This window comes from Theropithecus gelada, chromosome 17 (assembly GCF_003255815.1).
Source record: "Theropithecus gelada isolate Dixy chromosome 17, Tgel_1.0, whole genome shotgun sequence".
In the NCBI taxonomy this organism is placed as follows: domain Eukaryota; kingdom Metazoa; phylum Chordata; class Mammalia; order Primates; family Cercopithecidae; genus Theropithecus; species Theropithecus gelada.
The window spans coordinates 72426737-72452239 of NC_037685.1; the positions used below are offsets into that span (position 1 = coordinate 72426737).

A 25503-nucleotide genomic window follows, 5' to 3' on the forward strand; every position below is an offset into this window, starting at 1 on the left:
GCCTCCCGAGTAGTTGGGATTACAGGCACATGCCACCATGCCCAATTAATTTTTGTATTTTTAGTAGAGACAAGGTTTTACCATGTCGGCCAGGCTGGTCTCAAACTCCTGACCTCAGGTGATCCACCCACCTCGGCCTCCCAGAGTGCTGGGATTATAGGCATGAGCCATAGTGTCCAGCCGTTGTATAAATTTTTATCAGCCAACAAGAGAACAGAAGTTTCTTGAAAATAAAGACAAATCTTTAACTTTTTCTATATTCTCATAAAAATCAAACACATTAGCCACTTAGTCTAATTAGTAATACTTATTATATTATTTTATAAATAAAGCTATTTAAAGTAAAAACCTTAATATATCTTTGCTTTCAATAACAGAGAAAAATGATTTTGAGGCAAGATACGTATCTAAGTTCCTCAGGGGAATTTTCTCTAATTCACATATTTCTCCCTAAGCAAACGCTTCCCTCATTTCCACTCTCTTCTCCCAGCTAACAACTCTACTATAATAGAAAGCCACTGTGATTGATGAGCCTATGTCACAGTGTTTAGTAGATATACACCAAAAGTTTTAAAAAAAAATGGGACAATATGGTTCTAATCAAGATCAGAGGTAAAATAATTTTCAGTATCTGCTACGGGCAAATTCCTCAGTATGCCTACCATAATCTGCTGGTGTATAATTCAGAAGTTCAAATTGCCAGTGTTTATAGCACGAATAATTCTGGTACATGTCAAATATTTCTCGGGTAAATTGTTGGCAGATGTCACCTAAAAGAAAATATGAAAAATATTTAGTCAGAACAAATTTCAGAAAGCCATCCTTAAGACTAAGTCCTTTAAGACACAAAGAATAACTATTTGCAAATTTAAATACATTTAATGGACTTTTAAAGTTAGTGTTATCAGATAAGGTAAAATTCAAGGACTTTTTAGATCATTTAAATAATAAAATAAGTTTACTGACCTCCAGTAGTTCTTCCAGATGTCACCTCTAAAATAACATCATTTTTGTCATATTTCTCCTTTGGCAGAAGGCTCTGGAAAAGCTGGAATAAAAATCAGCATTTGTGTGTATATTTTCCCCGGCATACTATTACTGAATTTAAATAAAGGCCCCAAAAACATTGAAAAAATCAATAATTGGCAAAATCATACAGTATCCCAAATAGGGTATTCCAAAAATGCTATAATAAGTAGAACTAATTAGACCTAAAACAGGTGATCAATTCAGGTTAACAATGGAGTTACTTGTCAGTATATTTTCTGCACTGTTATCAGATTATCTTAATTTTCTAGAATGCAGAAGTTCAGATCAAAGTCCAGGGTGTTCCATTCAATTTTCTTCAGATTCTGGCTCTTATAATTAGTTCTGAACAGCAGCTTCTTTCATCTCACGAATGAAGCAAGGCTTTCAAAGTCTTCAATTTGAGAAATGATTTCATATTATCTCCTGCTGTAACTGACAGCAGACACCAGCCATGCTGTGCCTTCTCAGCAGAGTCACTCTAATTAAAGACTATGTTGAGGGCTCCCAAGATAAGGCTCAAAATGAGTTTCTCAGCTGTGACCAGAAAAAAAAAAAGGCTTCCTAATAAAGAAAGTAACCAACTTTCCTCTTAGGAAGAAAAGGGAAGTAATTTCACTATTACTAAAAAGTTTTTCAAATCAAACTAAAAGTACCTATGTGTCATGATTCTCCCTACTGCCAATTTCTGAAACACTCCATCTCTGCTAGAAATGATATAGTCTATGGGAGAGAACATCAGACTAAGAGTCAGACAGCTTCTACCTTTGATTAACTGGTTCAATTCGTAATAAAAATAACTGATATCCCATGTAACCTCCCCCTTAACTTTTCAAAAAGCCTGTCTCTTGGATTCCCAGAGTAAGAAAGACTGAAGGTAGGAAGACGGCAAATGTGACAGAGGGAAACATGGTATATCGTAGTGTGTTCTTCATTGTCTTTGTAGACAAACCATCCATTAAGCAAGAAGGAAAAGAGACCACTATGGAAGGGAAATCTTCCATTTCCATGTCTAGGAGATATCAGCTGATGCTGATACAGTATCATGAATCCTGAGAGGCTCCAGTATGCCACACCCTTACTAGACCTAACCAAAGATGTGTGTTAACCAACTATTTCTACGCCTTTGGATTTATTCTATTCTATCCAGAGTGCAAATTTCCAATCCTTAATTAACAGTCACCATGAACTCCTCCTCCACTTCTCACTCTTAAAACCCTCTGACTCGTCCCTGTGGTGAACTAAATTTCTTTACCAGCATGTATGCTCTTGCTTAACAAGTTAACAGACTCGACTTTGAATTTTTCTTTTTTTTTTTTTACCCTGGGAGTCTTTGTTTTATTATGTGACACCGTAATTTCTTCATTCTCATTCTGCAGCAAATTATAGGAGACCAGCTTGATCACTTATCATAAGAGCACACTTAAAATAGTGTTTGGAAACCATTTTGAGCACCAAAGCAGAGTCTAGCAAAAACAGTATTCCTTTATACAGCACTACTAAACTAGTCTACTTCTGAAAACCTACCTCATTGTACAACATGTTGATTTTTTGATCAATGGTTTGCCTTTCTTCCAGTGCAAGTTCTTGTAACTGCTTTTCATCTTGTTTATTTAGGCCTAAAAGCCAGAAACAGAAATAATGATAAAGTTTTGGAGAAACTCCTAAGTAGCCATGTTCCTCTTTGGCTACTAAGTTTTATTTCAATTGCAAATGCAAGGGATTATACAAGGGAACATTTAGAATATTTGGAAAATGTCAATTAACAAGTATTTGCTAAGCATTTCCGAAAAGCTCAATGTGAAAAGTAATATAATCGTGCCTCCCAAAACCTTGTGTGTGTGTTTTTTAAGGTAAAATAGCTTAAAACATTTAATCTCTAAACAATCTATTAACAGTAGTAACAAAAATATGCTTAATATAGAAACCCACATTTACAAAACTCGTTATTTGAAGGTCTATAATTACATAAATCAAGTGATTAATCAAACAGGTTTAAAAAGGGACTAGCTAATTAAATATAAACCCAAATAAGGTAAGTTTTGGAACAAACTGGAGTGAGCATTTCCTGTCTAAAGGTGGCAGCTGTAACTCAGCATACTGTGACATGGTCCAGCACAGCTACAACTTCCATATTATCCAAGAGAAGTCAGAAATAAGAATTCTTAAAACCTCTTGATACATTCATACTCAGTTCACTTTTTTTTTTTTTTTTTTTTAAGAGAGATGAGGACTCACTATGTTGCCCAGGCTGGAGTGCCAGTAGCTATTCTCAGATGCGATGATGGCGCACTACAGTCTCAAACTCCTGGACTCAAGCAATCTTCCTGCTTCAGCCTTCTAAGTAGCTGAGATTACAGGTGTGTGCCACTGTGCCTGGCTTAGTACGGTACTTTAAAATACATATCATGGCCAGGTGTGGTGGCTCACGCCTGTAATCCTAGCACTTTGGGAGGCCAAGGCAGGCAGATCACTTGAGGTCAGGAGTTCGAGACCAGCCTGGCCAACATGGTGAAACCCCGTCTCTACTAAAATACAAAAAAAAATTAGCTGGGAATGGTGGCAGGCGCCTGTAGTCCCAGCTCCTCGGGAGGCTGAGGTGGGAGAATCGCTTGAACCTGGGAGGCAGAGGTTGCAGTGGCCGAGATCGTGCCACTGTACTCCAGCCTGGGTGACACAGCAAGACTCTGTCTCAAAAAAAAAAAAAAAAAAGAAATATAAAGCTTCCTTCTTGGCTCCACTAATGCGTGGTCCCCTCCAGGAAGCTTTACCCAATCAGTCCAGGCTGGTTTGAGGGCCCTCTCCTCTTTGCTCTCATGAAACTGTGCCTTCCTCTAGTACAGCAGGTCTCACATTATAAACAATACTTAAATAAGTTTCTCTCACTAGACCATAGAAGCTCATTGATGGGGTAGGAACTGTGTGTGTAGCCCTACTATGTAGGTACAGTGTTCAATAAAGTTCTGCTCAATAAAATAAAGCTTCTGAAAAGACCAACATTTTGTCTCCCAGACCTTAAGACCATGGCAAGTACCACAAGGAGCCTAGTTACTTAGTAGAGTTGATCTTTAGTAGCTAAAGTGGGTCAAACACTCTGGGTACAGAGTCCTGTTCTTTCCAAGTGTTGGGCTTATTACTTGTAGGTTTTTTAAAAGACTGAGTTCAGGCCAGCCTCAGTGGCACAGTGGCTATAATCACATTGCTTTGGAAAGCCCTGGCACAGCAGCCCTAGCTACTCAGAATTCTGAAGTGGGAGGCCAGGACTTAGAGGTTACAGTGAGCTACGATTGAGTCACTGCACTCTTGCCTGGGCAACAAGTGAGACCCTGCTTCTGTGGGAAAAAAAAAAACAAAAGACTAAGTTCAATAAAGTTTTAACTTAGAAAATCAAATCTGTACTTACACACACACATAAAAATAGCCCTTATGCAGGACGCATACATATCTTTTACCTACTTTTACACATTGATTCTAATTCTTCAATTGCTTGTTCAGTCTCCTGAATTTCTTGGTAAATGGCTGCAAGAGGTGCCAACTCAGCATGCCTTCTGTTCAAGGACCTTCGATTCTCTTCATTCACAGAGATATGCTGCAGACATTGCTCAAGTGTTTGGTACTCCTTATTCAGGTTCTCCATATATTTCTGTAGTGCTTTATGCTTCCAAAGCATCTTGGTGTCTTGATGGCAATATCTCCTGGGCCGATTCTTACTTAACAGATGAAAAATGCAATTCCTGTTTTGTCTAAAAACTTGCAGCCTTGTATCAAGATGTATCTGTCTAAATCGATGAGAATGGAGCTGGATGTGACACTGGAGGTAACCATTAAGAGATGGATGTCTAAAAAGCCAAACACACAGGTGACGATTCATCTCAGCATCTGAAATACAATAAACACAGTCTTTAAACAAAATCAGCTCTAAAGATACATGCATAATAAAGCTGGAAGGAACATCAAGAAATCTTGTTTCATTTACTGCCTCAGCCAACTCCAAACACAGTCTTAAGGTGATTCACAGAGTCATTTTCTAAAGTTTGAAGAAAATATTATTATTATCTTGTACAATTCTTTAACTTTAAGGATCTAGATATCCAAGGAAGTCAAGTAACTTAATCATGACTATTCAGTCAGCTGGATAGAGACAGAGCTGGTATTAGAATGTAAGTTGCCTGTTCAGGACTCAGTAATTTTCACTCTCAATTCTGCAATCATTTTTCAAAAATGCTTCCCTTTTAGCTGAGATCCTAAAGGAAGAAAAGTTCAAGTATTAATAGACCAAGAAAGTAGGGTTGGTGAAAAGTCCTACAATTATATTAAGTGGTGTCAATTATATTAAGCAAGAAAAGCAAGGAACAAAATAGAATCTCAATTACATTTTAAAAATACTCTATAATATATAGTATACATGTAAAAAAAGAAAAAAAAAAGCACATAGAGTATTTTTTAAAAAGAATGTTAAATAAGAAACATACCAAAATGTGCTGGGCACAGTGGCTCATGCCTGTAATCCTACAACTTTGGGAGGCCGAGGCGGGCAGATCATCTGAGATCAGGAGTTCGAGACCAGCCTTGCCAACACGGGAAAACCCTTTCTCTACTAAAAATATCAAAACAATTAGCCAAGCTTGATGGCATGTGCCTGTAGTCCCAGCTGCTTGGGAAGCTGAGGCAGGAGAATTGCTTGAACCTGGGAGGCGGAGGTTGCAGTGAACTGAGATCGCACCACTGCACTTCAGCGTGGGCGACAAAGCAACACTCTGTCTCAAAAAAAAAAAAAAAAAGAAACATACCAAAATGTTAATAAAATGATCTCTAGTTGTGAGATTATGAATACCTTTTGCTTGCTATTTTTTCTACTTTTCAGTGTTTTCCAAGTCTCTTGCACATATAGCATGGAATACATTCATAATCACAAAAAAAGATTAGTTTAAAAAATTACAGGTTAGGTGAAATTGGCTGTGTACAATAATTTTGTTCTCCTCCCCTCCAACAGAGATAATCAAGAGCTAACAAAAGTACACAATGGTCTTACTGAGTAAGAAAGGGAGAATATAAAGTGTTCTAAGAAAAACACTTTGCCCCTAAAACTCTGAGGTTCAAAGTTGAAATAAGGGTCAAGCCACACACAGTAGCATGCATCTATTGTCCAGCTACCCAGGAGGCTGAGGCAGGAGGATCACTTGAGCTACGAAGTTCAAGGCCAGCCTGGGCAACATAGTGAGACTCAACTCAAAAAAAGAAGGATCAACATTTATCAAAATCAACCTTTACTTTCTCCAGTGATCCTACTATGCTAGGAGGTGCATTGATATATTAGCTCATTTGTTCACTATAAGCCTGTTAACTTACCATTATCACCTAGGAAATAAACATTCAGAATGGTCTTTAAAACATTCAGTTTCCAGAGTTCTACTGATAGATTTTAGGATAGTGCATCACATTATTAAAAGAACTGTGGAAGAAAGCACCAATGGCCAGCTGTCACAAACATTACACTCCACCACCCCCGTATTTCAAGCACGTCAGAGAAAGTGTGTCCATTTGCTAACAGACAGAAAAGGATGACAAATACATGTTTGTACGAATACTTATTGCTAAAATTTCCATTTTAGGAACAGAGTAGAATGCATAATTTTCAAGGTCATGAATCTCAACATTAAGGAAAAAAACAAACAAAAAAAAAACAAGATGTTTGCTCTCCAAGGTTAACTACACCTGAGAACAGCACGACTTCTCCATTACCCATCACAGTAACAGTATTACTCTGATGCTTTGGGGAAAGTTCTAAGTGTAAGCAGGTCAGAAGCGACAGCCCGCGGGGCAGCAGCACGGGCAAACCATGCTGTGTAACTCAGTATATGGAGTGATTCCATAAAGAGGTAATACAGGAGGCGGCGGCGAAGATCAGGAACGAACTGTGCACAGTACCTAAGAAAAAGAAGAATAGACGTCAGCTCTCTTTACTGAGGTCGGAACCTTCAGAGACCCGCCACATTTCAGCCCAACAAACCCGAAATCACGTTGACTTCCTGGTTCACTTCTTCCGGGTTAACACACGCTCCCGGCCCCTCCTCCGCAACGACCTCTCTCCGAAGGAGTAGTCCTCGAGCATGCCTAACAATGGACTAAAATGACAAAAATGAGCTAAATGAGAAAAATGACAAGACGAGAATGAAATTGTCATGAGACAACCGCCCCCGCGCCGTCCTTATCCAGAACGTGAGCCCAGAGCTGGGGTGGAGATGGTGTGAGGCAGGGAGGGGCCAAGGTGGGACTAAACTACATCTCCCAGAGAGCCCACCAAAGAATCCTGGGAGTTGTAGTTTACCTTGCCGCAGCCTCCAACCCCCTCTATCCACTATCCAGCCAAAGGTGGAGCTTTTGGTTTTCACCATTAACTGCAAACCTAGAAGAGAGATTCTCTACGATTCTGATTAAGAGATCAAGATTTAGAACATATTGTATGTGAAATTACAATAATTTCCTTATATATTAGAAGCCCCTAGAGCACTGCTTTCTGATTTTTTAAAAAACAAAGACTCCTTTTTCATCGTCCACAAATGTAGAAGATTCTGCGTGTAGTTTCTATACTTTCAGCTTCCATTGCTTCAGAAAATACCTAATGACTAAAGGATGATACAAATAAATTTGTATTTTAAAAGTAATAACAGGACCCAAAAGTTAGGAGACTGTATATTTCCACGTTAGTGATTTTATAATGTTCTTTGCACATGGGAATGTAGGGGCTCAACCTAGATTCATAGCTTATGAACCACTGATTAAGTGAAGAATGAAAGCTCCAGTTAGTAAACAATTGCAGGAAAATGCAAGCATATTGTCCTACTTTGACTAATCCAGTGGGATCCAGCCCTTGGCTATCACATTTACAGTCTTTCTATCTCCATGCCTCAATTTTTCCTCCTGAAAGAAAAGGCAAAAAATGTTCCATATTACTGACTTTACAGAGTATTTTCTTAGATTATAATCACATACATAGAAAGGAGAATTAACTATATATGCAAAATTATATCTGACATTTATAACCAACTTCAAGGTACCTACTTCTATGTACTGTGTACTAAATACTGTTCTAAATGGTTTTACCTTATTAATTCATCTAATTTTTACAACCTTAAAATACTCATTTTGCAGAGGAGAAAATTAAAGCACATAGAGCTAAAGTAGCTTATCCAAGGTAAAAAAACAGTAAGTGATAGAGCCAATATTCAATTAAGGCAATCTGCTTTAATGATCTGTGGCTCCTAAGCTCTGATATAGGGTCTCCCTGCTCCAAAAAGGAAAAGAAAACCTTCAATCATGTATTCAATAAATACTGAACACCAGTTATGTGCTATTCACTATTCTAGTCATGAGGATTTAGCAATGAACAGAAAAGACAAAAACCTTTGCCCACATGGAGCTTATGTTCCAGTAGGGGAAAAGTTCCAAAGGATCTACATAAAGTCATTCTCCTAAGTTATCCAAAAAGTATTTAATTCTTTATTTTGATTTGTGTATTCAGCTATATGACTTGAGTATTATATATAAAGCTTTATTTGCCTTAAAAAATTAGTCTTGGTTGGGCATGGTGGCTCACGCCTGTAATCCTAGCACTTTGGGAGGCTGAGCCAGATGGATCACCTGAGGTCAGGAGTTCAAGACCAGCCTGACCAACATGGAGAAATCCCATCTCTACTAAAAATACAAAATTAGCTGGGCATGGTGGCGCATGCCCATAATCCCAGCTACATGGAGAATGAGGCAGGAGAATCGCTTGAACACGGGAGGAGGAGGTGGTGGTGAGCCAAGACTGCGCCATTGCACTCCAGCCTGGGCAACAAGAGCGAAACTCCATCTCAAAAAAAACAAAACAAAACAAAAAAAGTAGTCTTACTGCTATGGACTGAATTGTTTATATTCATAATCATGTTCATATTACTAATACTTATTTTTAAAATTCATATATTGAAGCCCTAACCCCTCCAATACATGTGACTCTATTGGAGACAGGGCCTTTAAGGTGATTAAGGTTAGATGAGGTCATAAGAGTAGAGCCCTGACATAATAGGATTAGTGCCTTCCTAAAAAGACACCAGAGATCTTGCTCACTCTCCCTGCCCAAACAAAAAAGAGGTTATATGAGTACCCTGTGAGATGGTGGCCACCTACAAACCAAGAGAAAAAGTATCAGACTGAAACCTACCTTGCTGCCACCTTGATCTTAGACTTCCCAGTCTCGCAAGAGGCTAAGAAACAAATTTCTGTTGTTTAGGCCACCAACTCGGTGGGTTTTCTTTTTTTTTTTTTTTAGGCGGAGTCTTGCTCTGTCACCAGGCTGGAGTGCAGTGGCTTGTTCTTGGCTCACTGCAACCTCAACCTCCCAGGTTCAAGCAATTCTCCTGCCTCAGCCTCCTGAGTAGCTGGGACTACAGGTGCACGCCACCATGCTCAGCTAATTTTTGTATTTTTAGTAGGGATAGGGTTTCACCATGTTGACCAGATGGTCTTGATCTCTTGACCTTGTGATCCGCCTGCCTCAGCCTCCCAAAGTGCTGGGATTACAGGCGTGAGCCACCGTGCCCAGCTTTTTTTTTTTTTTTTTAGTAGAGATGGGGGTCTCACTATGTTGACCAGGCTGGTCTCAAACTCCCAGCCTCCTAAAATCCTGGGATTGCAGGTGTGAGCTATGACGCCCAGCCCAGGCTATGTTTTTTTGTTATGGCAGCCAAGTTGTTCCGACTAAGCAGAACAACTTAGAAATTTAGAACTCAGGCTGGGCGCAGTGGCTCACAGCTGTAATTGCAGCACTTTGGGAGGCCGAGGCGGGTGGATCACTTGAGGCCAGGAGTTTGAGACCAGCCTAATCAACATGGTAAAATCCCATCTCTGCTAAAAATACAAAAATTAGCCAACCGTGGTGGCCAGCTATTCAGGAGGCTGAGACATGAGACTCACTTGAACCTGGGAAGTGGAGACTGCAGTAAGCTATCACGCCACCTCATCCTAGCCTGGGTGACAGAGCAAGACACTCTCTCAAAAACAAAAACAAAACAAAACACAAAACAATGAGACCTTGTTCCTAAGAAAATAAAAACTTTTTAATATTATCTAATATCCAGTCAGTGTTCAAATTTCCCTGTGTCAGATTTGTTTTCTCTTTTTTGTGGCATTTTGTTTGTTCATATCAGGATTCAAAGAAAGTAAATACATTGCAATTGGTTGTTATATTGTTGGTTTATTTTAATCTTTAGATTCTCTTTTTTTTCTTTTTTTCCTTGCAATGTATTTGTTGAAGAAACTGGATCCTTAGCCCTGAGGAGTTTCACACAGTTAAGATTTTTCTAGACCTGTGGTATATCATGTGTCCTTTGTTCCCTGTATCTCTTGTAAACTGCTCTAGAAACTTGATCAGATTCAGGTTTAAACTGTTTTTGGCAAAACTACTTCATACCTGTGGTTATGCTCTGTGGTTATGTAGACTTTGCTTATGGGAGTCTCTTAAACGTTGTGTCTTTTAAAATGATATTAGAAGCTCTTCATTGCCTAGATCCATTTTTTCACTAGGTGCGGCAAAATGGTGGTATTTTATTACTCATTCTTCATTGATTAGTCAGAACCTCTATAAAGATAAACCTTGCTTCATCAGCTACTGATTGTCTTTGCTTTGTCATTTTTAAAAGGAAAAATAAAAACTTTGCTAAAGTAAAAAGTTATCAAAAGCCAGGCGCAGTGGCTCACACCTGTAATCCCAGCACTTTAGGGAGCCAAGGTGGGATTGCTTGAACTCAGGAGTTTGAGACCAGCCTGGGCAACATGGCAAGACCTTACCTCTACAAATAAAAAAATTAGCCAGGTGTGGTTCTGTGTGCCTGTGGTCCCAGCTACTTGGGAGGCTGAGATGTGAGGATCACTTCAGCCTAGAAGATCAAGGCTGTACTGAGCTGTGATCCACCACTGCATTCCAGCCTGGGTGACAGAGTGAGACACTGTTGGAAAAAAAAAAAAAAAGGTGATCAAATTAAAAAGCTTGCTTTCTGAACAATTTCTAGGATTTCCAATTTTTATTTTAATCTTATTATTTGTATTTTTGTAAAGAAGGGGTTTCATCATGTGGCCTAAGCTGGTCGTGAACTCCCGGGTTTGAGTGATCCACCCACCTTAGCCTCCCGAAGTGCTGGGTTTACAGGCATAAGCCACCACACCTGGCCTAATCTTATCTTTTTTTCACTTTAGTAATACAGCAATTATCTGCAATAGTAGTTAACTTTGAGTACTTATTCTTTACCAGGTAATGCTCTAAATGTGTTAGATTTAACTCACTTAAAAATGATACATCTATGAAGTAGGTTCAGTTGCAATGCTCATTTTAGGAAACTGAGGCAAGCATGGCTAGATGAATTGCCCAAGATTGTGCCCGAGGGACAGTCTAGTGGCCAAAAGGATTTGAACCAAGACAGCTGGGTTGCACTGTGACATTGCATCTGCCCCTGTATTCTGTATCTCACTAAACTGCACTATTATTCCAGCTCTCCATGATGTGGCTCCAATCTCGCCTATTTCTCTGTTGTGATGTATCTGTAAACGCTCCATTCCCTGATGTATGTGGTCTCGAAGTCCTGACCTTGTGATCTGCCCACCTTGGCCTCCCAAAGTGCTGGGATTACAGACGTGAGCCACTGTGCCCAGCCAACAACTATATTTTTATTACAGTTCATGGTCCTTATCTGAAACACTGGGACCAAATATATTTCAAAATTCAAAATATTTGGGGTTTAATGTGGCCAGGTGCAGTGGCTCAAGCCTGTAATTCTAGCACTTTGGGAGGCCGAGGCAGGTGGATCACGAGGTCAAGAGATCGAGGCCATCCTGGCCAACACGGTGAAACCCCGTCTCTACTAAAATTACAAAAATTAGCTGGGCATGGTTGGGCATGCCTGTAGTCTCAGCTACTTGGGAGGCTGAGGCAGGAGAATCGCTTGAATCTGGGAGGTGGAGGTTGCAGTGAGCCGAGATTGTGCCACTGCACTCCAGCCTGGTGACAGAGTGAGACTCTGTCTCAAAAAAAAAAAAAAAAAAAAAAAGCAAAGAACAAAAATAAAAGTTAATGCATATCCTGAGCATTGCTTAACACCTCAGCAGGACCTGGGGAAGCACTCTGCAACCCTATACATTAATATTTCTCCAGTGAAATATATGAACTTTTACATCAAATAGGATAAATAAAGATATAAATAATTCACATCAGTCCAGGTCAGGTTTGCCTGCCACATATTCAGTTTAGGTAAAATTTGCCTACAAAACAAGTTATAAAAAAACCTTAAATTTTTAGAGATTTTGATGTTTGAATAGCAAATAAGATTTTTCAGCTATTTTGCATGTGGCAAGTCAATATGCTGAGACACTGGGTTGCAGCAGAGAAAGAGGTTTAATCACAGGGACCCCAAATAAGGAGATAGGAGGAAACCTCAAATTCATCTCCCTAAGGAGTTTGGGGCTGGGGTTTTTAAGGGTTTTGGAGTGGGCCGAAGTTTGGGCATTGTTAATTGGTCAAAGAGTGCAGGATAAAGTCATAGGACAGGGAGATGAAGAAACTATGTTCTTGCTAGGTGCGGTGGCTCACGCCTGTAATCCCAGCACTTTGGGAGGCCAAGGTGGGTAGATCACCTGAGGTCAGGAGTTTGAGACCAGGCTGACCAATATGGTGAAACCCCATCTCAACTAAAAATACAAAAAATTAGCTGGGTGTGGTGGTGCATGCCTGTAATCCTAGCTGACTCAGGAGGCTGAGGCAGCAGAATCACTTCAACCCAGGAGGTGGAGGTTGGAGTGAGCCGAGATCGTGCCACTGCATTCCAGCCTGGGCAACAGAGTGAGACTCCATCTCAAAAAAAAAAAAAAAAAAAAAGAAACAATGTTCTCTATGTTCTCACACTGATTCAGTTCTGTGGGCATCTTCAAAGTGGTTGGCATCAGCTATTCCACTGAAATTCAGGATCTGAAAACCATATTAAGCAATTCTTAAACAAATTTCTTATTATTCTAACATCAGAGATCCTATCTATAAGAACGAGGGGGTTGTAAATTAATCCTTAAACAAAAGCCTTATAATTCTAACATCAGAAAAGCTATTGATACAGGAATTAAGAAGAAATCACTTAGGCAGATAGTAAGGGTGTGGGAGTAACCAAACACCATTTCGTATTTTACAATGCTTCCTGTGTAATTTTTATACCAAATAAGCCAAATTATGTCATTTTTGGACTTTAGGGAAACTAATGTCTTGAAGGATTAATTAGGTCAAAAAAAGATGTAATTTGTAATTTTGATTTTAGAAAGTTTGTCAAATATCAAAGGTTTAAGCACATTTGATATCACAGATCATTGTAAAATCAGTTATTCTCGGGAGGCTGAGGCAGGAGAATTGCTTGAACCCGGGAGGTGGAGACTGCAGCAAGCTGAGATCACATCACTGCACTCTAGCCTGGGTGATGGAGCAAGACTTCATATCAAAAAAAAAAAAAAAAAAAAAAAGAAGGAAAAGAAAAAGAAACCATTTCCTTTAGACCTTTAAGAAAACATTTTAGCACCAGGCTACAACAAACAGAACTCAAGGGGAAACAAAACTTATATGAGCTGAAAATGAATTGAAGAAGAGTATTACTATTTTACGTCCTTTAAAAGGGGAGAGAGGCCGGGCGCGGTGGCTCACACCTGAAATCCCAGCACTCTGGGAGGCCGAGGTGGGCGGATCATGAGGTCAGGAGTTTGAGACATCCTGGCTAACACAGTGAAACCCCATCTCTACTAAAAAATACAAAAAATTAGCCAGGCATAGTGGCGGGTGCCTGTAGTCCCAGCTACTTGGGAGGCTGAGGCAAGAGAATGGTGTGAACCTGGGAGGCAAAGCTTGCAGTGAGCTGAGATTGCACCACTGCACTCCAGCCTGGGCGACAAAGTGAGACTCCATCTCAAAAATAAATAAATAAATAAATAAATAAATAAATAAATAAATAAATAAAAGGGGAGAGAAAACCAAAAACAAGATGCAATACAAGTTGAACTTTCTGTTAAAAAAATTAAAATCTCCTGTAATTTATTGAGTACATCAATCCTTTAAGAAAATTAATTTTATTGTTCTAACTAATTATCTAGTGTATAAGTGTTTTCAAGCCCAATCCCTAGAGAGACCATTATAATTTCTCATTAATTTTAGACAACCTGATCATACAAAAATTTTTGGGCTTTTTCTTATAAATCCTCTTATTGTGACTTACACAGACCATTCATGACATGCTTGGACTTTCTGGTTTGACATTAACATCCCTTTTTATTTTTTTTTTAAACAACAGTCATTCTATTCTAGGACTAAATTTGCCATACAAGATTCTTTCTTATTTAAAATTATTTCTTTTTAAGCTTTCTTACCAAAAACAAAACAAAACCTTGTACACTCTTGTCGCCTAGACTGGAGTGCAATGGCATGATCTTGGCTCACTGCAACCTTTGCCTCCTGGGTTCAAGCGATTTTCCTGCCTCAGCCTCCTAAGTAGCTGGGATTACAGGTGTGTGCCACCACACCCGGCTAATTTTTGTATTTTTATTAGAGACAGGGTTTCATCATGTTGGCCAGGCTGGTCTCAAACCCCTGACCTTGTTATCCACCTGCCTTGGCCTCCCAAAGTACTGGGAATCCAGGCATGAGCCACCACGCTTGGCCCTTTTACCTTGTTTTGTACATAACCTTTAAATAAGCTTGCAATTAGACAAAAATTGTCCACTTTTTAAAAAAAGGACACATGTTTTTATTAGAATGTTTCCTACAATATATTTTTATTAGAAAATACCCAAATAACAAAATATCTTTTACTTAAATATAATTTTATATTCTAAATTATGATGAATTTTTCTACAATTATCCCATTACAGTTACCTGTTTATTTTATTTTAAACATTTACTTATTTTAGTTATGAAAACTGCAATAGTCATGATTTAAAGTTATGAAAACACCATTGCAAAATTATAACTGGGACAGTGAAAAAGATCTGACCTAACCGACTCCATCTTGCTTCTAACCTCCAAGCTTCCTTGTTCATTCCTGAGCTCAGGCCAAACTAACTTTGGGAGGAACTCCGTTTATAGTTTAGCTTTGAAACAAAGATAACAGTCCTTTCCCAAAACAAACTTTACTGCCTGTGGACTAGACTCCCTAAAGCCACAAGATTAGAAGTTATGGTAATCCTATTAAATTCAAGATGTAGCTATTTTCATTAAACCAATATCAATGTCTTATTTATTAAAAATGACATAAGCAAAGTTTATTCTGTCTTGGGCTGGGTTTATAGTTTTATAACCCCTATGCCAAATTTTGAAACTTTACAGTATTTGGTTAGGATAATTATGAAATTTATTGATTAATAAATGCAAACAAAAATTTATGTTGGCAATTTTTAAGACATTTCTAATATCACTTTACCAATAATTTTAAAGCTAGTTTATTTATTAGAGATTTTACTTAAGTTATGTAAACTTGAAAAAGCATTTGACTAGTCTTTTTTCCTGATTAAAGTATTTGATTCACATATTTTTATTTTCTTAATTAATTAGAACTCTTTTAGATATTTTCAGTTGTGAAACATTGTGTACACAACACGTAAATACATAGACATATTAGGGATGCTGATAGAAGTACATCGTACAGATTCATAAACAGCTATTTTTCCTGTCTTATACTTTCAAATTCTTGCTAACCTGTCCCACTACCCTAGGCAGTTGTTAGCTAAATAGCTTTAAATTTGCATATTAAAGGAAACAACTCAGGTGAAAATCAAATAGCAAAATTTACATGATAAGGTACAGAGAGAAAAAGTCTGGTATGCTAGAGAAAAATTAAAATGAATTTAATTGCTAATTAAACATAAAACTATAGAAATTATAAAGGCCTTTTATGATTTTTTATTTTTAAATTTAATTTACTTTTTTTTGAGATGAAGTTTCACTCTTGTTGCCCAGGTTGGAGTGCAATTGTGTGATCTCAGCTCACTGTAACCTCCACCTTCTGGGTTCAAGCTATTCTTCTGCCTGAGCCTCTCAAGTAGCTGGGATTACAGGCATATGCCACCACACTTGGCTAATTTTTTGTATTTTTAGTAGAGATGGGGTTTCACCATGTTGGCCAGGCTGGTCTCGAACTCCTGACGTCAGGTCATCCACCCACCTTGACCTCCCAAAGTGCTGGGATTACAGGTCTGAGCCACTGTGCCCAGCCTAAAGGCCTTTTAAATACACATGCACGCACACACACACACACACACACACACATCATATAGCTTTTACTTCAAAACTTTGGACATGAGATAAATATAAATTCACTGGCTTGCAAAAAACCTGTTGGATCCAAACAATGGTTTTTATCTTAATAGACAAATAACAGCAGATTTAAAGGCAGGCAGAAAAGAAAATATAAAGGAGAACTTAGGAACTCTAAAGTTTGCAGGTTGACTTTAGGGCTCTTTTTCCTCAATGTAAATGTGCACAAAGACCATAATTACTTCCATTTTACATAAACTCTGGCAAGTATAGATGCCACGAAACCTACAGAATGCTCAAAAGGGGTCATTCTCCTTGCTTTCTCCTTGTTCTTAGATTATTTGTTTCCCCCTTTTTTTCTTAAAAGGAGGAACTGATCTGTGGCCTAGGGTTTTTGTGTAGTGGATCGATGTGTGCTGCTTGTGGGCAGGGCAACACAGTGTGTCACCACTGAGTCATTTCTACCTTCTTTCATGTTTTAGTTTCTCTCTCCAGAGGTCTCTGACCTCTGAGGGGGCTTAAAACACCTGGTGATCAACCCTTATATATGTGTTTCCTGGACGAGCCTTTTTAAAAATTAATTTTTGTTTGGGATTTTCCAGTAGGGCCACTGCACATCACAGGGGTCAACCCCCCAGACACTCCCACAAAGCCCTTGGTCACCCAGGGATGCTTTTCTGCTGGAAGGAGCAAAAGCCCTTTCTCTTTGGAACCGAGAAAACTCAGTCTCCTGTTAACCTGTTAAAACAACCATTCATTTCCTCATGCAAATACACACAGACAAGCTGAATTGAGATCAACTTGGGGAGAAAAAAGAATAGAGAAGACCCTTTAGAAAGCAGCTCTGAACTAGAATCAGGATCCTTAAACAACAACTTCCTAGGAAAGAAAAACAAACAAAAAAATAACAACCAAGACCACTTCCAGTAAACTGTGCTCAACCACTCCTAACTTTGTAGCTCTCATCTCCCATTACACACACCAAGGTCAAATCCTTTCACAGTACAAAGTAATCTGTGGTACCCCCAAAGCCAAAGAGATCAGTTCATGTAATACAGAAAAACAGATCTTTAGACCTAGGAACAATCTGCTCATGACTCTTGAAACTTTACAAAGAAAACAGAACACCATAAAAAGGGTCAGTGGTGCCTTTGTTCTGAATTCTTCACAGGGATTCAAGTCATTAAAAGCCTTCTTTCGATTGTTTTGGTACTGCAGATGGCAAAGGGGAAAGGAGGTATAGGGTGGAAGAAAAGTAAATGAAAGAATATTTGTTTGTTTGTTTTTTAAGATAGGAAGCAAACACAGAAACCAAGCACATGATTTTTTGGTTTTTGTTTTTCCTCTTTTGCAGCTGTGAGGAATTTTAGTCAAATTAGAGAGACTTTATTACCCATAACTTGGAATTCTCACTCAGAATTGACCAAGTGAGGTAGAGTTGGTCAACTCTGATGAGAGAAAGACTGTAACAAACAACAACAACAAAACCCAACAATATGATCACTGAGCACTCTAATGGTAAGGAGAAATTAAGACCAGCTTATTGTTAAACTTTAGTCAAGACAAAATCCCAATGCAGCTACTTACCTAGGGATGGGTCTCAGGCTAAAGACTGCCTTCTGCCATCCCAGAAGCAGGAAAAACACTTGACCTCATCTTCCCTGCTGGGTGTGAATTCAAACTACATAAAGGATTTGCTTACCTTTCATCATCATGGAAGCAGAAAATTTTGCCTTCCTTGTTGGAAGCAAGTAAAATGCAAAAAAATGGTGGGGGGGAGGTGGTAGTTGCACGGCAAAATAAACTTTAGATCTTGACCAAATTTTGGGAGATCAGGGATTTTCTGGAGGGGGTGCTCCCAGACCTCAGCAAATTGTCCCATGGATTTGAGCCATAAAATTAACTCATGCTGGTACCAACCACCAACAGGAAATTTGTCAAAGGTTAGAGGCATCTTCACTCAGAATCCCTCCATGGTTACCAAAATGTGAACCCCAAATATCTGAGACAGGTCTCGGTTAATTTAGAAAGTTTATTTTGCCAAGATTGAGGACGTGCACCTGTGATACAGCCTGAGGAGGTCCTGATGACAAGTGCCCAAGGTGATCAGAACATAGTTTGGTTTTATACATTTTAGGGAGACATGAGACATCAATCAATGTATGTGAGATAAGCTGGTGACGCCTGTAATCCCAGCACTTTGGGAGGCCGAGGCAGGCGGATCACCTGAGGCCAGGAGTTTAAGACCAGACTGATCAACATAGAGAAACCCTGTCTCTACTAAAAATACAAAATTAGCTGAGCATGGTGGCACATGCCTGTAATCCCAGCTACTTGGGAGACTGAAGCAGGAGAATCACTTGAATCCGGGAGGCGGAGGTTGCAGTGAGCCAAGATCGCGCCATTGCACTCCAGCCTGGGCAACAAGAGCAAAACTCCATCTCAAAAAAAATATATATATATATATATATATATGTAAGATGAACATTGATTTGGTCTGGTAAGGTGGGACAATTCAAAGCAAAGGTGGGACAACGCCAAGCTGGGAGAGAGCTTTCAGGTCATAGGTAGATAAGAGACAAATGGTTGCATTCCTTCAGTTTGTGATTAGCCTCTCCAAAGGAGGCAATCAGATATCCATTTGTCTTAGTGAGTCCATGGGTGATTTTGAATAGAACGGGAGGCAGGTTTGCCCTAAGCAGTTCCCAGTTAACTTTTCCCTTTAGCTTAGTGATTTGGGGACCCCAAGATTTATTTTACTTTCACAGGCACAATGGGGATACATACAAACGGTCACTATCTGGTGCTATGTGACTTTTGGTTACAAGGAAGTAGGCTAAAGTACTGCTGGATTAATGGTTAATTATAACTATGTTTCTGTCCAGAATTCTTGTTAATGCTGTGAGGTGACTTTAATGACATCCTCCAAGAGCCTCACGTTTCAGCTCAAGAGGATGACTTATTTCCTGAAAACACACTTTCAAACTTATTTTTTTGTTCATACTGCTGAAGCATGCTTTAAAAAGGTAAAGTTATGACCCTTGTACAAATATGAAGTTGAACATGTGCCAAAATGATTAATTTATTAATAAATCAGAAAACCGGTAGATTTTATAACTGTTTAAAGAAAATGCCAAGACACATAAGTACACCATAAGGAATTCTGAAACAAATCTGTTAAACCCCTTTCCTGTTTGCCCTGAGAATACTTGCTGGCGGTGCTTGCAGCTGGAATGTTTACCTCACGATATTTTTGACATGAAATATCTTGATTTTATTATTATTATTATTACTATTATTATTTTTTGAGACACCGTTTCACTCTGCTGCCTGTTTTCAAGTGATTCTCGTGCCTCACCCTCCCAAGTAGCTGGGATTACAGGCACGCTGCACCACACCTGGCTAATTTTTGTATTATTAGTAGAGACAGGATTTCACCGTTTTGACCAGGATGGTCTCAAACTCCTGACCTCAAGTGATTCGCCCACCTTGGCCTCCCAAAGTGCTGGGATTACAGGCATGAGCCTCTACGCCCGGCCTATTATTATTTTCATATCACTCTAGTGTACTGACTTTAGAAACAGAAAGCATCATTTTATTATAGCATTCTGTTTTTAGTAGTGGTACTTCCATTTACAAAATATAGTAATTCTTGATTACTGAAAATGTCAAATCCTAGAAAACATAGCATTCCTATGCAAGATGTTAACATTGTTCTCAAACAGTTGTTGGCTGAAGATTCATTTGATGAATTAGGTATTTCCGAATTAGGTATTTCCAAATTAGTTGATTCTGATGATTCAGACAATTCTGATGTTAGTTCTGTTTAGAAATAACTCCAATCACATTTTTTTTTAATAGACGCAGTCTCACTCTGTTGCCCAGGTTGGAGTGCAGTGGCATGATCTCAGTTCACCACAAGCTCTGCCTCTTGGGTTCAGGCCATTCTCCTGCCTCAGCCTCCCGAGTAGCTGGGACTACAGGCACCCGCCACCATACCCAGCTAATTTTTTGTATTTTTAGTAGAGACGGGGTTTCACCATGTTAGCCAGGATGGTCTTGACCTCCTGACCTCATGATCCACCCACCTCGGCCTCCCAGAGTGCTGGGATTACAGGCATGAGCCACAGCACCCAGTTTTTTTTTTTTTTTTTTTTTGAGATGGAGTTTTTGCTCTGTTGCCCAGGCTGGAGTGCAACGGCGTGATCTTGGTTCTCCACAACCTCTGTTTCCCAGGTTCAAACAATCCTCTGTCCTCAGCCTCTGGAGTAGCTGGAATTACAGGTATGTGTCGCCATGCCTAGCTAATTTTTGTATTTTTAGTAGAGACAGGGTTTCACCATGTTGGCCAGACTGGTCTTGAACTCCTGACCTCAGGTGATCTGCTAACCTCAGCCTCTGAAAGTGCTGGAATTACAGGCATGAACCACTGCACCCAGCCTAAGAACAGTTTTTATATTTTATTTTCACATTGAAAATCAGTCAGATTTTCTCCAGGCTCAAAGAGCATATTTATGTCAAATTAAATGAGCGTTAGCTGCACTTTTTATTTTTCCTAAATGGGAAAAGGGTTAAATGATGAACAACTGCAAAGCCATAATCACTTGCCCCTCCATTGTACACAATTTGCATTTTTTTTTTTTTTTTTTTGAGACAGAGTTTCGCTCTGTCACCCAGGCTGGAGTGCAGTGGACCGCAAGTTTCGCCTTCCAGGTTCATGCCATTCTCCTGCCTCAGCCTCCCAAGTAGCTGGGACTACAGGCACCCACCACCACGCCCGGCTAATTTTTTGTATTTTTAGTAGAGATGGGGTTTCACAGTGTTTGCCAGGATGGTCTCGATCTCCTGACCTCATGATCCGCCTGCCTTGGCCTCCCAAAGTGCTGGGATTATAGGTGTGAGCCACTGTGCCCGGCCAATCTTTCATCCATTTCAAAGTCTTTAACAATTTTTCTTGACATTACTAATTCCTCTGCCTAGATTGTAAGTCACTAAAATTATCTTCATCAAATCAGTTCCTTTTTTTTTTTTTAGATGGTGTTTCACTCTGTTGCCCATGTTAGGCAGGAATCTAGACCCAACATGGCGGTATCACCCGGCATGGCAGGCCCTTTGTTAGGACTTCCCGCCCTTCACTTCCTGCTAAGACTCTCAGGGCGTGAAAAAAGCCCACGCCTGATAAAAAAAAACCCGCTCTGCGCAAGCTCCTGGACACATCATTCCTCAGAAATTGAAACCTAACTCAGGAAAACTGAAACCTACAAACCCCGCCTACCTCGCCCTATAAAAGGCCCCCAATACCCGCCCCGATCGCGACTTCCTTGGTCCTCCTCCTAGGGGACTGGTGAACCTCGCCCGTGAGCCCAATAAAGGCTACCTCTGTTCTCATCTGCCTCGTAAGACCTTGCTTGTCTCCCCATTACATTACATTAGTGTGAAAACCCGGGAGGAGACCCCTCCCTGGACCCCTGCTGGTTCGGGCAGGCTCTCCTCTCCCCGAGCCAGGACCTCCTCTCCCAGCCGGGAGCCCTTTCACCAAATCCAAGACTCAATTCGATCACTGCTGGGTAAGTTTTCCCCCATCCTGCAGGCTCCGGGAGTCCCTGCCTGAAAACACGGCCACGTCAGGGCTTCCCCCCGTCTGTCACTTGTGACCTTGGCACTGGGGACTAGGAGTCGTCCAACCTCCCCGGAAGCCACCATACCCCGCACTCCGCGTGGCAGTGGGAGGACGCTCCTGTTGCCTCCGGACTGCCCGCCTCAGGATCATGGGGGCTGCCCAGTCCGAAAGAGACTGAAAATCCCCTCTGGGGTGCCTCTTGGCTAATTTTCAGACTTTAGGTCTCAGCCAAGACCTAAAACGAAAGCGGCTTATTTTCTTCTGCACAGTGGCATGGCCGCAGTATAAATTAGATAATCAGTCTCAGTGGCCTGCAGAGGGCACTCTAGACTTTAACATCCTCACAGACCTGACCAACTTCTGCAAGAGACTAGGCAAATGGTCCGAGGTAGCCTACGTTCAGGCCTTTTGGGACTTGCGCTCCCGCCCAGACCTCTGTGCCCAACGTTCGTTGGCCCAGGTCTTGCTCGCGAAATCCACTCCCTCAAGCAAGGAGAAGGATGATTCCTCCTCTTTCTCTGAGCCCCTTATACTCTTTCCCTGCCCCCACTTCGGTCCCATGCTCAACCTCCCCCTTACCTTGACCCATCGTCGTCTCCGTCCTCGTTGGCGCCACCCCTTCCCTCCACTCCTCCTGTGTCCCCACCAAACCTGACGGACCCTGTCTCTCCTATCTCCACCTCCTCCCCGCCTGTCTCAGCCCATACCCGGTCCAGGACCGACCTCCTGTGCCCCTTGCGGGAAGTGGCAGGTGCCAAAGGAATAGTCCGGGTCCATGTGCCATTTTCACTGGCAGACCTGTCTAAGACTGAAGAGGGTGCAGGCTCTTTCTCGGCCAACCCCACTTTGTATATCAAAGAGTTCAGATACCTATGCCAGGCGTATGACTTCACCTGGCATGATCTCCATGTCATTATGACCTCAACCCTGTCCCCTGAGGAATGGGAGCATATCCTAGCGGCAGCCAGGCAGCATGCTGACCAGGTTCATTTAACTGACCCCGCCATGCCAGTCGGCACCAAGGCGGTGCCCTCGGCCGAGCCCGGCTGGGACTACCAGGTTGGGCAGGCAGGCCACTGCCACTGAGACATGATGGTCCAGTGCCTTCTTGCCAGCATGCAGGCAGCCTCCAATAAGTCAGTCAACTTTGATAAATTAAAGGAGGTAGTCCAAGGCTCAGATGAGAATCCGGCCGTTTTTCTTAACCGACTGACTGAGGCACTCATTCAGTACACCCACCTTGACCCTACCTTCCCCGCAGGAGTCTTGGCTATGTACTTCATTTCTCAGTCAGCTCCAGATATCCAGAAAAAATTTAAAAAGGTGGAGGACGGCCCTCAAACTTCCATCCAGGATTTAGTCAAACTGGCCTTCAAGGTCTACAACTCCAGGGAGGAAGCAGCTGAGGCCCAGCCACAGGCCAGGCTAAAAGAGAAGGCACAACTCCAAACCCAGGCCTTGGTAGCCGTCCTGAGGCCGGCCGGCTCCAGGAGCTCTCAGAGAGGAGGTACTCCCCAAGCGCCACCTGGTGCCTGCTTCAAGTGCGGCAACGATGGCCACTGGGCCAAGCAGTGCCCCAACCCTAAGGAGCCAACTCGCCCCTGTCCAAGCTGTCGGCAGATGGGCCACTGGAAGTCAGACTGCCCCAACCTGAGGACGGTCGCTATGCCTCCACGTGATGACCCTCCTCCAGGTGCTGGAGGCGTCTTCCAGCTCCTCAACACCGACGAAGATTGAAGAGGCCCAGACTCAGGAACCCCTCTCACTCTCGCCGAGCCCAGGGTTATGCTCCAGGTAGCGGGTAAGTCCATATCCTTCCTTATGGACACGGGGGCTACTTACTCTGTTTTGCCTTCCTTCAGTGGCCCCAGCCATCCCTCCACTGTCACGGTCATGGGAATTGATGGCACTCCCTCCACCTACCGCCAGACTCCTCCTCTGTCTTGCCGCCTGGATGGCTCCCTTTTCTCGCACTCATTTCTCATAATTCCTTTGTGCCCAGTCCCTTTGTTAGGATGAGACCTCCTCTCCAAGCTAGGGGCCTCAGTTCACTTCCGGCCCAACCCCTCCCCGCACCTCACGCTCCTCTTTCCCCTCCTCTCACCTGATAAACCCTGCCAGGCTGGCACCCCACTCCCGTTTCTGGTCCCCATTAACCCTAAGGTGTGAGACACCTGCACCCCGATCATTGCCCAGCACCATACTCCAGTCCACATCCGGCTGAAGGACCCCTCTAAGTTTCCCTCTAGACCCCAGTTCCCCATCTCCCTTGAGCACCGACAGGGACTAAAACCTATCATCACACGCCTGCTCCAGCAGCACATTCTAGTCCCTGCCAACTCACCATGCCATACTCCTATCCTGCCTGTACGGAAAAGCTCCAGGGCCTACTGCCTCATGCAGGATCTACACCTCGTCAATGAGGCGGTAGTCCCCACTTTTCCAGTTGTCCCTAACCCATATACACTTCTCTCACGCATTCCCCCTGACACCACCCATTTTACTGTCCTTGACCTAAAGGATGCCTTCTTCACCATTCCCCTACATCCCGACTGTCACTTTCTGTTTGCCTTTACATGGGAAGATCCAGACACTCATATTTCTTCCCAGCTGACTTGGACTGTTTTGCCTCAAGCGTTCCGAGATAGCCCCCATTTTTTCAGACAGGCACTGGCACAGGATGTTAGCCTCTGTCGCCTTACCCACAGCACACTATTGCAATATGTAGATGACTTATTACTATGTAGTCCCTCCTGGGAGAGCTCCCTTGCGGATACTGCTACACTTTTAAATTTTCTTGGCGACTGAGGTTATCAGGTTACCCCGGCTAAGGCTCAGCTTTGCACCCCTTCTGTCACCTACCTAGGCATACTCCTCACACCCACTACAAAAAGCCTCACGGCAGATAGAATAAGCCTCACTGAAACTCTCCAGCCTCCTCAGGATGCGGAAGAGATCTTGTCCTTCCTAGTACTGGTAGGGTATTTCAGGCATTGGATTCCCAACTTCGGGGTCCTAGCCAAGCCCCTCTACCAGGCTGCCAAGGAAGCACCCACCGGACCGCTGTCCGACCCCTCATTGGTTGCCAACTCTTTCAAGAAGCTTCAGGACTGTCTCCTTTCTGCCCCTGCTCTCTCTCTCCCCAACCCCCTTCGGCCTTTTCATCTATTCACCGAGGAGCGTCAAAAGGTAGCTACTGGCCTCCTAGCCCAGCCGGTCGGATCCACATACCAGGCTGTGGCCTATCTCTCCAAGCAGTTAGACCCCATGGTCCAGGGCTGGCAACCTTGTCTGCGAGCTCTGGCGGCTGCCACAGAACTTACCAAGGAGGCCCTCAAGCTCACCCTAGGACATTCAGTATAAAATAAAAAAGACTGATCCAAAGAGCTGAGTTTGTTGTACTCATTTCATTATGATAGACAGTATGACATTATGTAATGAACATGGGTTAATAAGTTATTGGTGCATTAAATGGCAGTGTTTCATTAAGAAGGCTGTTCTGCTTTACATATCGGAAAATTACTTAGAAAATGTCTGCATTTCGCCAGGC

The 25503-nt window shown here is 41.8% G+C and overlaps 1 protein-coding gene across 7 annotated transcripts in view; it reads right to left on the reverse strand.

Annotated features, from left to right (window-relative positions):
• Positions 1–25503, reverse strand: part of MTRF1 (mitochondrial translation release factor 1) — an 85974-nt gene that overhangs the window by 36948 nt on the left and 23523 nt on the right. For 2 of the 7 annotated variants that reach the window (XM_025364625.1, XM_025364627.1), the window contains exons 1-6: positions 7037–7236; positions 6742–6954; positions 4483–4905; positions 2554–2645; positions 967–1048; positions 663–770 (exon numbers count right to left, since the gene is read on the reverse strand). In XM_025364625.1, the coding sequence (XP_025220410.1) occupies positions 663–770; positions 967–1048; positions 2554–2645; positions 4483–4905; positions 6742–6772 (736 nt within the window). In that variant the 5' untranslated portion in view covers positions 6773–6954; positions 7037–7236. Of the gene's footprint in view, positions 1–662; positions 771–966; positions 1049–2553; positions 2646–4482; positions 4906–5024; positions 5271–5665; positions 5784–6739; positions 7237–7870; positions 7948–25503 lie in introns of those variants that run through there. The other 5 variants (XM_025364629.1, XM_025364631.1, XM_025364630.1 and 2 more) reach the window with 5 other exon arrangements.